Here is a 15191-nt window from a genome sequence, read left to right as displayed (position 1 = left end):
AGGGCATGAGGCTGTGTAGCTCCTCCTCCTTTCTCCCCAGCCCCAGCCCCATCTGACAGCTGGTCCTGAAACACATAGGACAGAGCAAATGAGAAAAGGTCACAACCATTGCAATTGTCTACTGAATCTGCATCTGAATGGACAAATGTGGAGTCATGGTAATCTATTCATTACAATGTTGTTTTGGTGAGTCAAGAGGACGGAGGATAGCTGAGTTGAGGAACATTTTTTACTCACCCCAATCTGTGAGTGATCATTCAATTAACTCCTGTGTCTCAGAGAACTGCAAAAAGGATGAGAGTAATGTGTAAAATGAGTAAGATACAAAAAGACAAAAAAGCCAACACTAGGGGGTACTTTAAAGATAAAACAGTAAGAAGAAGGTGGAGGTGGATAAGAGCGATGGCCGTACTTTTAGCAGAAAAGGAGAATAATTCACCTGGAGGCTGGAGTTGCCTGAGGGTGGGGTAATCGGATTTGGCTCCAACAGAGGGATAACAGAGGCGGAGCCAGGGAGGTGAGTGGCACGCCAGTAGATTTCCAAGTATTCAGCCAGGTGTTCACAAGCATCTTCCAGCTGGTTTTCATCCAGAATGACGTCAAACATATCCTGACAGCAGCAGCGGTTGGGCATTGAGTTAAATTACCAGTAATAAATGAAACCTCTCATTTAGTACTCAGGAAGCAAAACAATTTGTGTCCTCAGTTATTCCAGGATATCAAACTGAATTATTTTGTCTGTTTTAATTCACTCTATATTATATTAAAGTTAAATAAGGAAAGAAGTCATGTTGTACCAGCTTGTGCCAGCCTGGTTCCAGTTGTACAGTGGAAAAGAGTTATAATGAGCCAGGCTGGTTCCAGCTCTTCAATGGAAAAGGATATAATAAGCCAGCTTGGTTCCAGATCTATAATGAAAATGGGTTATAATGAGCCAGCACTACAATGAAGAGGGGGTATAATAAGCCAGCCTGGTTCCAGCTTGTAATGGAAAGGGATATAATGAGCCAGCCTGATTCCAGCTCTGTAGTGGAAAGGGGTATAATAAGCCAGAGTGGTTCCAGCTCTGCATTAGAGAGGGGTATAATAGGCCAGCCTGACTCCACCTCTGCAGTGGAAGGGGGTAAAATAAGCCAGCACTGCAATGAAGTGGGGGTATAATAAGTCAGTCTGGTTCCAGCTCTGCAGTGGAGTGGTGGGGAGGGGTCACTCACAGGGGGACACTGTGCCAGCTTGTCTCCCGCCATCATCTGAACATTCAGGTGTTTGCTCTGAGACTTCCCTCGAGATTTTATCAGCCGCTGCAGGACCTGAGGGGTGATATCAAAGAAGACATTCTGCTGACACATTTTGTGTTGTAAACAATGAGCACAATCAGCCTGTCTTGGCTCCTCAGACAGAATCAATAGCTGTGCTGATCTTGCTCATGAATCTTAACCACATGACCTGTGGGGACACCTGTATTTCAGTCATTACCCTCTGGGTTCATTGTCAGAACTCAGCCATTAAATGTATAATTAGTCAGATGACTGCACTGATTAACACAGCTGATAACTAATTGTGACATTCTTTAAAAACAAACAAAAAAATAATTTGGCTTACAAGGGAGGAGGCAAGAAGAAGTCATATAAGGAACATCAAGAACATGCAAATCAAAGATCATACCTTTGAGTGAAAGAGTGCAACAGTATCTGCTGTCATTCATGATGTGACAGCATTTAGAAGTGCAAATAGTCCCTATGTTTTCCTTTAACTGACAATTACCCCTCATTTCCCAAATTTTGTAAGCTTTGACTGGAAAATTTAATCCAGCTTGTCATTTTGACAGGAAAAAACACTCCTAAACATGTGATTTACAGAGAACATTATCTGCTTTGCTTTGCTCCTTAAGAGGTTTCATATCGGTCCCCTGTTCAAGTTCATCCTTTTGTTTATTATATCACAGCACCCATTTACAGTCACAGAATAACACTCGCCACTAGGGATGCCTCTGTCTGAAATCAAACACCACATATACAGTTAATGTCTGTCATTATTACAAACAATCCGCAACACAGACCAACAGGTTAAAACTGTGCAGGGGTGTGAGGGGAAATGAGTTTATCAGTTTACAAAATCCTTGCACGATTCTATGTCAAAGAGTCTGTGACAGATTCAGTTGCCACGATTAAACATTGTATAGCAGGTATTTGTTAAAGTGAGTGCTATGAAATGCACAATTGTGCAAACAATTTCATAACTTGCATATAATCTCATAGACTTTCCAGATAAGCATTTTTTTTATGTGCCATTAATATTCAAGTATTGATGTTCAAGATGAATTCTGCAATGAGTTACAATGTAACGAATACAAAAGTTTTAAAATTTCATTTAAAATAAATGAATAGTTTGAATGAATTGCTGAATAACTGTTTGGTGCATTTCAGAGCCATACTGTGGTGTGCTGTGAACCCACTGTGAAAAATGAATGTTAGGGCCAGAACAACTGAAATATTCAATGAGGACCTTGTCATTTTAGCAGCATTTCCAAAGGCTCATAAAATACATCTACATCATGCTGTCTTTCTGGTGAGACTTTATTTAATACTAGGCTAATGAAATGATGAAAAGCTTATCTATGAAAATTATAGAGAAAGTTTCGCAATTTGTGGGGGATGAAAATTTATCCTAGCAGCAACTTTAACTCCTCTTGAAAAAGTGGACAATCTCTTATTGCGTGCATTTTGAACAAGCTGGTGGGTTGGGGGTGGGGCAGTTCCATCAGGCAACCAACTTGAATTATTGAATTAACTTGAATAAAACTTTCATTTGAATAATGTGACTGCATTTGTATCCAACAATGCAACTGATACTAAAGGCATATACCAACATTCAAGGCTTGAACACACTCCTGCACACACACGTCCACATTGTCCATGGTTCTAAATAGTTGGACTAAATTCAATACTTCACACTGTCAGATCTAAACATCACTGTCATTTGTGCTTAATTAGTGGCAGTTAGTAAATCAACTCAGATGATTGTGAAGGGGCACTTGTATAAGTGTTTAACAAGTCGCTTGAAAAAAGGCTGTGTCAATCTCTTGGTGTTAGAGGGCTGAAGTGCATGCAAGAAAATAAGTTGAGAAAAACTGATGGCTTTTGTCATGATGCCAGAATTACTGACACCTCCACAAATCCCAGCATATTAATTCATGCATGAATAGCTGTGAACTGAAATTCTGTCCAATGTAAGTGTCAAATTTTGTTCAGTTTCAACCATGCCCCTTGGTTCTGATCACTAAACTCAGCTTTATGCTCCATGGTCCAATTTATTAATCCCATTTAAAATTCTAATGCATCAGACAAATGATTCAAACTCAGAACCTTGCACACATCAGCAAAACAAAGCCAGTATCCACTGAAACAAGCTGTATACCATGCAGACTGTGACTGTTTTTAGTTTCCTACCTTAGGTGAGGAAACTTTGACATAGATGATTATGGGAGCTAGTGAGGTCTTAGAGAGTTGTGCAGGGTGGTTAATTGTGTCTGCATCCAGGACCACCAGCTGCAAGGTCTTGGCCAGCTCAAATATCCTCTCAATCTCACTCTGGACCTCCACTGTGGGGGACAAAACACAGAGACTTTCACCTGTTGCCACAAAACACCTCAATAAAAAACATCAAAAGCACTCAGGGGATCACCACTCAAAAAAACAGTGACCTATCCAACCAACAAGTTTTTAGAGACTGTGGTGTATACTAGCCAGGCCCATCCCAGCTCACCTAGACTGGATCGTGTGTTGGACCTCTCCAGGATGGCTCTCTTGTTCAGAACAGATCTTTTAGCCAGAGAGAGATCAGCTGTCACCCGTGTGATGGAAATTCTGCAAGATGGCATCCCATCAATACACTTTAACTCTCCACAGTAACATATTTTAGAAAAAGTCTACTTAACACCATCAAAATCATGTGAGCTACATGCAGAGCAGTCCAGAGCACTGCTTTATTTGATAATTATCTTGACCCTGCATGAATCATATATGTTCGCTTAGTTGATTGCATCTGCGATAGCAATAATTATAGCACTCTTTGCAGAAAATGAATTAGATCATGAAAAAACATCTGATTTTAAGCTAAAACCTAATATTTGATTTTAAGCTAAAACTGTCTGCTTTGCTGTGTGTCAAATTATTTTATGCCACCTGGTCTTTGTTGTGATTAAATGCATTTAACATGTGCCATGCACATTTAAAGTGCCCAAAAGGTACCATATGCTACAATATTGTTGGTGTGTTAATCATGGAATACAATCAAAAACAAGAATAAAGACAGCTATCAGTCAAAAGGGAAGTTCTCTGCCTTTGTTTTCTGCTCAATGGCCACATGCATACTCATCTATTACAAAGAACATAACCACAATTTTATTAAGCAAAAGCATGTCTATCTGAAGTTTATTTTAGATGTACTTATGGTCCACAACTAGTTATGATCACGATTTAAACTGGAATCATTTGTGATTTAAATTCCATTGTCTTGTATCAATGTATTTTACACTATTGTATTGCCTAAATCATTCATTGTTGGCCCAATGACTTACCGCCCTTCAAATCTGTGCTTCAGGAAGTCAAAGAGTGCTTTCTGCATCATATCTGTCACCTGCAGGGGGGATGAGGAGAGGGTTTCAGCACACAGGTCTGTGGGCTCCACTTAGCTCCACACTGCATTTCTCTACCAACAGGAGTCTAGAGGATTTCAAGAGATAACTGTCTTGCAAAGGTCCAGGACAACATTTGCTCACAATTGTTTTAAAAGCTGGTAGTAGATTTAAAAGTTATCTAAGTTACATAAATAAATCAACTCTGCTTCATTTTTAGTGAGTTAAAGATTTGAAGGGGATTGCGCTAAAACTATGAGGCTTTGACAGGGCCTGCTTGAGGTGAGAGTGTTTTGAAATGGGAGGAGCTGGAAACGGAATGCTTTATGAAAGGAAAGTAGACAGACATGAATGTTTTACAGATATAGTAGCCCTACTGTCAGATCATTAAGATATGTGCCTCTGACACCTGACATCAAACCACCATCACCAACTCCAGTTACAAAAAATATCACAAAAGCAGAGGTCTGACATCACAAAAACTGAAATGATAGAACAGTGATGGACTCATCTCGTAGCCTTTGAGGGAAGGACCAACTAGCACCACAGGCCTCATGGAGGGAACCACATCATATGGCGGAACATGTTCAGTCTGTGGGGGAGACAGAGACAACCATGACCATGCCTTTAAGTGGCATCCCGGACTGCTCACTGGACATAAATACACCCTAGGGAGAAGAACAACTGGGCATACAGTCCAAAGCATTTACTAACACTAGTTAGTAACAACATTTACTAACTTACTTGTTTCAAGGGTGAGTGTTCTGGTGAGTGCTCATTATGTCTAGCTGTAGCCTTATATTGGGTTTAAAATGTTGTTTTGGATTTTGTTGAAATCCAAATAATTATTTGAAAATTAAATATATTTTTGTAAAAAAAAAAAAAAGTATCTTAAGTTCCAAATGAATAAATAGGTTAATCTGAACAGTAGAGCTTTTCTCATTTTAAGTGAAATGCAGTACTTAGCTATATTCATGTAGAGGTTAACCCCAGCCAGGGCCAGCTCCTGAGATAAGCAGAGTATGCGGCTACATCCTCTGTATATCATAAAATGCACAGATCTATGCAAATTAGTTTATTAGTCTATAATAAATTGGGGAATAGATGGAGGTTAGTATTTTTTATTTTTATTTTTAAATTTAAATTACACTATCTTCCTGATAAGGGGAACTGAAGTACTGAAAGAGACAGAGAGAGTGTATATGCTTGTGATCATTAAGCCTACTGATATATTTCCTTCTTTTTTCAATGCATGGTTTAAGGCCAGTAAGAGGCAACGGAAATGGTGCTCATTGTGCTGTACATCTCTGCACCTTGAAAACTCTCAAGAAAGATTTAATGGCACATATAAAGTCACACAAACACATGGACTGAGAGGGCAACAATGCCACATTTATCATCAGATGTGTAGACGCATTTTATCTCAGCCAACATCAAGTTTCAGTGTACAATTCACATGACATTTCACCTCTTAACACAGTTTTCTTATAAACAAATAAAAGGATATAAAACAAATCAAAGAATGTTTTGAAAAGTTCAAGAAATGTTACAATCTTTTAATTTTACTTAACTAAACTTTAAAACTTTAAACAGATGATTTCAAAGCATATTTTATTTCTCTTCTGTGCATGAAACATACTGTATCAATTTCCATAAATTCCCATAAATTCCTATTAATTTCCATGGAAAATTTCCCAAAAGTTCACAGAATTTTGCAACCCTAACGCCAGCCACAGATAAAACGGATGACCAGATGGCGCATTTTGCGATATCCACAGGCATTGAAGAAGTTCCATCTACGTCAGCCAAGCTGTTCAACAAGAGCTCAAGAAACAACAAGCACAATAACAGAGTGGGATCCAGAAGACTCTGAATATAAGGTGTCAACATCTACTTGTATGCACACATTTTGTGCCTTAAAGCAACAAAATAAAAAGTTCAAAGCTACACACTGCCTGATCTCTTTAATCCTCATATGTCCTGTACTTGCCTATTATAGATCACTGAACATGACAATGAACTGGCAACAGCTGAAAAATTGATGTCATCACCTGTAAAGGAAATGAGGATCTGAAGGTTAAGAACCTGAGTTGGGCAGTTGGATTGAACATGATCATGAGTGTAGTGAGCAAACTGAATGTGCAGATCAACTGAAATGAAGCCAGTAATTTAACATGACATGGGCAAACTGCATTCCTTAAAAAAACTGTCAAGAAAAATATCTTAATTCTATAATTAGTTTTGAATTATAATTAATTATAGTCTCGTCATTTGTCGAATTAGTCAACCACTCAATTTGAAATATTTTTATATTTATTCCATTTCATATTTTCTAAAGGCATCTGTTAAGGATTGCTATAAGATATTGAAAAAGGCAAAATGGGGAGTTATTTTGTTAAGCAATATGCACTTTTTAATTCACTAAAAATTTTGTAATGTCACAAATTGGAAAAGTATTTAAAAGGTAAAATGCATCAACCTATCCAGTAAAGACTAACTTTAAAAGGTTTTGTACAGTCATTGGTATATCTTCATCTGATTTATATGATGTGGTGTTTTTTCAAGGCTACAGTTACAGTTACATTAATTCAGTTCAATAGTTGGCCAGACAAGGTACAAGCTAGCTAGTAGAGATACAAGTGCATGAAACTATACATTTGAATTTTTTAAGGAAAACAAAGATTAAGACATAAGAAAGTGCTTTAGGTGGTAATGTTTCAGGTGTTCACGTGAGCAAGAGCTGTGTTTTCAGATGTTTCTTGAAGACAGTGAGGGACTCAGCACATCAGATGAAGTGTGGAAGTTCATTCCACCACTGACAGACAACAAAGGTCCTTTTCCAGATTTTGAAACATTGATACATTTTAAGATTTTTGGTTTCTACTTTCATGCCAAATGTGTGTAATGTTATTGATTTTGTGAACAGTGGAGATTCAGTTATGTGTTTTCTGAAACAGGTGCAGAAAGCTCTCTCTGTGGCTGAGAGGGAGAGAGACCGCTACCAGGAAGAACTGCAGTCTAAGCATAGATAGACACAGTCACCGGAAGATACATTACATACTCCTCCTCATTACCATTGTAACCCTTTTACCACCGGCTCGTGTATTAAAACCCACCTTATGCTGTAAGATGAAGCCTTAACCCTTCTTCAATATCTTATGGTAAAAGAGACATTTCAAATTAGTGAATAACTGCCTAAGGTAATGTATGATTCTCACTCTCATTAATAAATGTGTGGAGACGGTGGGTAATACACTTGGACCTATAAGCACTCATATAATACAGAATCAACAATGTTATGAAACGCAGTCCAATAATATCAACACAGGATCTCAGGCTTTAAATTGTACATTAAAATGAACAGTAGAAACACATTCAAGCCTTTTTATAGGAAAAGAAAAAAATACAAACAGAAACACGAATAATGATAGTTTGTCTTTTTGTCCCAAACTGTCTAGTTTTGAGTGCACTCTTATGTTGTTTCGTTGGCGCGCTTTAGTTGGAGCTCATGAGGGAAACCTTGGATAACAATACCTCCGTGTATCGGTGAAATCAGCAGGACCAGACCGCGGAGAGCGAATGAATGAATCGCTCCCTCGTCAACAACCGTCTCCGCCCACAGCAACTCGCAGCGACAGCCCTCTGTACCCCTCGGCACCTGCTAGCAGCGTCGGTCCTCCGTCTCCCTTGGCAGCAGCTATCTCCGTCGACCCGGCGAAACTCCTCCCGTCCGTGCAGGTGATGTCTTCTCACAGCAATGACCGCACCGTCAGCTCAGCTCCGGCCAGCCACCTAGCCGAACTCGCCTCGCGTTCACCAACACAAACGCGTGACTGCCGTGGGGAGCCTGCCTCGCACACTCTCCATACGTGGTACAACAACTGTTCCCCCGTTCCCTGCTATCTGCTCCGCGCCATTAACTTTTTCGTCCCCCCCCGCTTCTTTCCGGAAACTCTCACTCCAAGGTCATGAACTCTCGTACGAAATAAAAAAAATACTTTTTCTGTTTTTTTTCTCAAAAGCATTCAGAACCCATGACATTGTATATTTTAAAGTCACACATTTTAAACAAAGAATATTAAAATGGATAAATAATTTATTTATCTCAACACTATTTATAAATTTTAACTTCGCCGTAACAACTGGCATTCTATCTTTAAATTATTCCCAGGAGAGGAGAAAACAAAATAAATACAACTGATATTTATCAGAGTATTACACTCTCCCCCCACCAAAATAAAGGCATGCCCTCAGGACTTTGTACCATTGAAAACATAAACAACCATGGCACATCTGGTAAGTCACATAATCAAGCAATAACAGGAGCACCTATCCACTTGTAAACACAAGAAACATATTTCACTATAGGGGCTGCTACAACACTTGGATGACCTGGGGTGTCATAAGTTAACCTTAAAGGAGCCCTCTTCATTCTCTGAGGTCACCCAGTCTTAGTGTCAAAGTCAGGGTCAGTGTATTCTTGTTGCAAGGGAATGTCTTCAGTCAGTGTTTTGTCTCTCTCAGTCTCTTGCAGCTCAGGTTGTGTTGTCTCAGTAGACTTTGGTTCATTTCCACTGTCCATCTCAGATTCCTCCACAGATTCCTGTATTACTGCCGGCTCAACGACTTTTGGTTGCTCAGTCAGGTCACTTAAGGAAACATCCAAATCCAGGCTGAGTGGTTCCAACGTATTATCATCCACATTATTCCTGAAAGGTTCAATAATTGGATCATACCATCGCCCATAGCCCTCATCTTCGGAGTCTCTTCTTTCAGAGTCTTCATCTGGCATTTTCTGTGATGTCTTTTCCTTTTCAGGCTTGCCTGTGTGTTCTTTCTGTCTTCTCCGTCGAGGGACTCTCCTGATAGGTATAGGATCTGTATTAGACACAGGATCTGGACAACTCTTCCCAAGAGGCAGGAGGTGATTTCGATGGAGGATTTTGATTGGTCCATCACCATCTTCAGGTTTCAACCGGAACACTGGCAAGTTAGGCATCTGGCTTTCCACAACATATGGGGTTGAGGCCCAGCGATCTGCCAGTTTATGCTTCCCTTGTAATCCAAGGTTCCGCAGCAAGACTCTGTCTCCAGGCAACAACTGTGAAAATCTGACTCTTTTGTCATACCTCTGCTTATTGTCATCATTTCGCTTGGCAGCAATGGACTCTGCTAGCTCATATGCAGCTTTCAACTCCCTCCTCATGTCGGAAACATACCTGAGGTAAGTTTTCTGTTGTGTGCCGTCACTGGAAGTCTCAAAACATAGATCCACAGGTAGTCTGGCTTCACGCCCAAACATGAGGAAGTAGGGAGAAAACCCTGTAGCTTCATTTGGAGTGCAATTATAAGCGTGAACCAAATGTGCAATGTGCTGACTCCATTTTTTCTTCCTGTTTGGTTCCAGAGTCCCCAACATGTCCAACAAGGTCCTATTAAACCTCTCGGGTTGGGGGTCCCCTTGAGGATGATAGGGTGTCGTTCTTGACTTTTCAACTCCAAGTGAACTCAATACTTCGTGGACAAGGCGACTTTCAAAATCTCTCCCCTGATCACTGTGCATCCTCTTGGGCAATCCATAGTGGACAAAATATTTCTCCAGCAACACTTTTGCCACTGTAGAGGCTTTTTGGTCCTTGGTTGGAAAAGCTTGAGTGTAGCGGGTGTAGTGATCAGTAATGACTAGGACATTTTCTATGTTGCTTGAATCTGGTTCAACAGACAGAAAGTCCATACAAACCAGGTCCAATGGTCCATCACTTTGCAAATGAGACAACGGTGCAACTCGCCTGGGTAAAGTCTTCCTTTTTATGCACCTCACACAAGACTGGCAAGACTCCTCAATCTCTGACTTCATCCGAGGCCAGTAGAATCGATCCTTGATCAGGCCATACGTCTTGTCGAGGCCAAGATGACCCGAGTCATCATGTAGTGATTTCATTACTGTGTTCCTGTACTTTGCTGGTAGTACTAACTGAGAACAGCATGTTTTTCCTGGTGGGCTTATAATGCGATACATCACCCCTTTTTGCATCCTTAACCTATCCCACTCTCTCAACAGCAAAGAGCAAGCTCGATGTTTTGTCTTGTCAACTTGGGTGATATTTCCATTTCTCAGAGCCGACCACACTTGTCCTATGCCAGGGTCTTCCTGCTGAGCAGTTGACAACTCAGTGAGACTCAAAATAGGCATATTTTTGACACTTAAAGAAGCCAGATTGCAATAGGCTTGTGGGATGGCTTGTGGAGAAATCCCCAAGAAGTCAATGGCTCTACCAGACTGCGGGTTTCTCTGTTTGGTCACCGCAGACACCTGGCACATGGCTCTCACTCCTGCTGCAGGGATGTCTTCCCACTCTGTATTCTGTATTGGACTGGGATGTGGGCGACGAGACAGAGCATCGGCATCAATGTTTTGGACTCCTGATCTGTATTTGAGACTGAAATCATAGGTAGACAGCGCAGCAAGCCAACGGTGCCCCGTCGCATCCAGCTTAGCAGACGTCAGCACGTAGGTCAATGGATTGTTGTCTGTCCTCACCTCAAACTTGGCCCCATACAGATAATCATGCAGCTTATCGGCTACCGCCCACTTCAGCGCCAAAAACTCTAATTTATGGGCTGGGTAATTTTTCTCTGAAGGAGTCAAGCTTCGACTGACAAAAGCCACTGGTCTTAATCCTTCACCCTGATCCTGGTACAACACTCCTCCTAGCCCCTCTCGACTAGCGTCTACATGCAGCACATAAGGTAGCTGAGGGTTTGCAAAAGCTAACACGGGAGCTTGAGTAAGCTGTCGCTTCAGCTCCTCAAAGGCTGCATCACATCGGTCATCCCACCGACTACCAAAAGGCTCTGAGGGGTTTAGGTAAGTATTTTCCTGTTTGCCCTTGGATTTCTTTGCAGCCGGTGGGTAGCCGGACAACAGTTGGTTCAATGGTTGAGCCACCTTGGAATAATCCTTCACGAAGCGCCTGTAATACCCACAGAACCCAAGGAATGACCGCAAAGCAGTCACAGTGTTTGGTCTGGGCCATGTGGCTACGGCTTCAGTCTTCTTCGGATCAGTGGATACCCCATCTTGAGATATAATGTGTCCCACATATGTTACTGATGGCTGACAAAACTGGCATTTATCCAGTGACAACTTGAGTCCTTCACCTCTCAAGCGGTCAAGCACCTTTAACTACCTGGTCTCATGCTCCTCAAGCTTCGCGCCAAACACAATGAGATCATCGAGATAGACCAAGACTTCGAGCAAGTTCATATCTCCAACAGTCTGTTCCATTATTCGCTGAAACGTAGCAGGGGCCCCTGTCACTCCTTGTGGCATTCTTTCAAACTGGAAGAATCCAGCCGGGCAGATGAAAGCTGTCTTCTCTTTATCAGAGTCATTCATAGGCACTTGATAGTATCCACTGCGAAGGTCAAGCACACTAAACCACTTGCTTCCACTAAGACAGGCCAAAGCGTCATCAATTCTTGGCACTGTGTATTGATCAGGGACAGTGCGGCGGTTTAGAGTCCTGAAATCCACACACATCCTTATTTTCCCATTTTTCTTTCTCACAACCACAATGGGTGAGGCATAAGGACTTCGTGACTCTGTGATAACACCAGCACTTTTTAGCTGCGACAGATGCTGTCTCAATGCCTCCACATCTGCAGGCGGCAGTCGACGAGACCTCTCACGAAATGGTTTGTCATCGGTGGTCTTGATAGGGTGCTGGGTGCTCTTACTGCATCCTACATCAAACTCATGCAGAGAAAAAACCTCACCCCGTTCCATCATTTTTGTCACCAATCTTTCTTTCCACTCCTTAGGGACTGGTGAGTCTCCAAAGTTAAACGAAGAGGGGGTCAACTTTCCAGGTGACTCAACATCAGACTCTTCCTTTCCAGGAGGTGATGACACGACATTGACTGGAAACAGATGAGCTATCGGCATTCCTCTTGTCAAAGTTATTTCTCGTGTTGACATGTTTCTAGAACAGTGACTAGAACAGTGATTCTCTTAGCCATCACAACGGTGGGTGCCTGTAACTCTGGCCTCACCAGGAGCTCATCCGGATACCGTGATTCATCTGCAGGGTCATCAGGTGAGTCCACGAGGATGGCGTGAGTGCTTGGCACTCCCGCAAACTTTGGTGTACCAGTCACCCTGGCGACTCCCCCAGGCCGTAAGGTGACGGCTTTGGCTTGAGTGAACCACACAGTTCCTCTCTTGTTGTTGTCAGTGTCAGGTGGTAGCTGTGAGATCTCATCAAAAGCTTCTCTGAAGACTGGGTGAATGTGCAGGGTTTTCACAAAGTTTTCTCCCCCCTTTTCTCTACAGTGGCTAAGCAGTCGTCTCACAGTGGGTGTGTTTGTGCCAACAAGCATGGAAGCCTCACCCCTTACAACTGGGTCGGGACATACCAACACAAGTGCATCAATGGTCTCACTCACTCCTACGTCAGCTTCCAAAAACTCCAGCCTAAGTGACAAATAGCCATCATAAGGGTAGTCAGCAGGACTAAGACCCCATATCTGCAAAGTGCTTATAGATGTCAATGGCAGGTGTGTCAAATATCTGTCGTAAAAGGATCTGTACAGCAAAGTTACTTGAGAACCAGAATCGAGTATGGCTTTGGAGTAGACGCCCTCAATCTGTACGGACACGACAGAGCTAGGGCCCACTAAGCCTTCAGGTATAGTGTCCTCCACTTTTCTATCTGAGTTTCTGCACTTTGTGGAACGTGTTACAACCACCGGGGTGCCAGGCCGTTCCCCTACTAGACCCCCCCGTAGTTTCCCAATCTCTTCGTCAGTTTAATGAGGCGCTTATTGACTTTGAGTAGATTTTCTTCCCCCTCACATTCTCTCTTGAAGTGTCCATCCTCCCCACATCTATAACAAAATATCCCAGGTTTATCTTCTTGATATCCAGACCTTGGTGGGGTAGCATTTTTTTTGTATTTGGTCTTGGCAGGGACTCCAAGTTGTGGACTTTGGGGGTCTGGTTGTATTGCAACTGTAGCAGCTTTCAGGCTAATCATTTCAGCTTTCATGACACTGATCTCTTTTCTCAGCTGTACTACTTCAGCATCAACTTCTGTTTCAGGTGCAGGCTCGAAAACAGGAGCTACAGACTGTGACATTACTGGGTTCTTGACATCGTTTCTGCTTTGGAGCATATCTTCCTCCTCCTTCACCTCTTTTAGCAACTCACTGAAAGAAAGAGGTTCTCGCAGCTTATGTGTCATACGGAGGCGGAGAGCAATCATGTCTTGTTGCAGAGCCCCTCTAACAACCTGCTCAATCCGTAATCGATTCATGTCGGACAGTGCCACACCTCCTTTCCTGAAAATACAGTGCAGCAGCTTGTCCAATCTCAACAGGTAAGCAGACATTCTTTCACCAACATTTTGATATGTGTGTCTAAACTTCACCAGGAGATCAGATGTACTCTCAACTGTTCCGAAAGCTGTCTCCAAAGCTTGCATGTAGTCATATGAAGTTGCAGTGGGCTTCTGCACTCTCAGGAATCTCACAATGTCAGCAGCTGGACCTCTCAGGCTCTCCACTACCCTCTGTTTTTTTGTGTTGTCACTGCACTGCCACTCTTCTAGCAAATGCGCTGTTTGCTCTGCCCAGGCATCATACTCTTCCTCCCCATTGGGCATAGGTTTCACACCAGAGAACATGCGAAGCTTACAATAACTCTGGGAATCAACAGATGTGGTGTGACATTTATCCACTAGGGAGCTGATCGCGTGTATTAGTGCAGTGTTCATGTCTAGGGGTGAAGGGTTGAGTAGGCCATGGACATCAGTGAGAGTTTTACCCTCATTCTTCAGAAATGACATTAGTTTAGCTTGAAATCCTTCGCTGTCTGCAGGAGCAGTGAGCACATGAGCAGGCCACGGACCAGCCTCCCCAGGAAGTCCAACAAGGTCAGGTAGGGTTTGATTAGTCAGATCATTAGAAGTCTTAATCAGTATGAACTGTGTTTTAGAAGCTACATCAAGACAGCGATCAACTATCTCAAGTTTCCCAAATGCTTTAACCTGACTCACAGCTGTTAGCAGAACTGCATCTGTAACATCTGGGTCAACCTCACTCAAAACAACTGCATTTTCACAAGCTAACTGTTTCTTTTTACACCAGGCTTCAATTTCAACTGCTTCCATTTTTCTTAGCTCAAACAGTAAAAGAGAGAACTTCACAGTAAATATAGCTACACGTAATTTTTCTATTAGCAATAAAGGTAATTACATCAGCAGCCTCAACTTTTCAGATAAAGAAAAAAACAGGTCAGTCATAACAAAATTAAATCCCGGACGAGCCCCCAAAAATGTAACCCTTTTACCACCGGCTCGTGTATTAAAACCCACCTTATGCTGTAAGATGAAGCCTTAACCCTTCTTCAATATCTTATGGTAAAAGAGACATTTCAAATTAGTGAATAACTGCCTAAGGTAATGTATGATTCTCACTCTCATTAATAAATGTGTGGAGACGGTGGGTAATACACTTGGACCTATAAGCACTCATATAATACAGAATCAACAAT

The 15191-nt window shown here is 42.0% G+C and overlaps 1 protein-coding gene across 1 annotated transcript in view; it reads right to left on the bottom strand.

The window, feature by feature from the left end:
- Positions 1 to 253: 253 nt before the first annotated feature.
- The window catches only part of cacnb3b (calcium channel, voltage-dependent, beta 3b), a 55214-nt gene continuing 40276 nt past the window's right edge, over positions 254 to 15191 (bottom strand). The window contains exons 8-14 of the mRNA XM_036533571.1: positions 5150 to 5228; positions 4580 to 4640; positions 3766 to 3866; positions 3450 to 3601; positions 1215 to 1310; positions 440 to 610; positions 254 to 283 (exon numbers count right to left, since the gene is read on the bottom strand). Coding sequence (XP_036389464.1) covers positions 254 to 283; positions 440 to 610; positions 1215 to 1310; positions 3450 to 3601; positions 3766 to 3866; positions 4580 to 4640; positions 5150 to 5228 — 690 coding nt within the window. The remainder of the gene's footprint in view (positions 284 to 439; positions 611 to 1214; positions 1311 to 3449; positions 3602 to 3765; positions 3867 to 4579; positions 4641 to 5149; positions 5229 to 15191) is intronic.

This window comes from Megalops cyprinoides, chromosome 7 (assembly GCF_013368585.1).
Source record: "Megalops cyprinoides isolate fMegCyp1 chromosome 7, fMegCyp1.pri, whole genome shotgun sequence".
NCBI classification, from domain to species: Eukaryota; Metazoa; Chordata; class Actinopteri; order Elopiformes; family Megalopidae; genus Megalops; species Megalops cyprinoides.
This window is presented reverse-complemented; position numbering and strand designations above follow the sequence as displayed.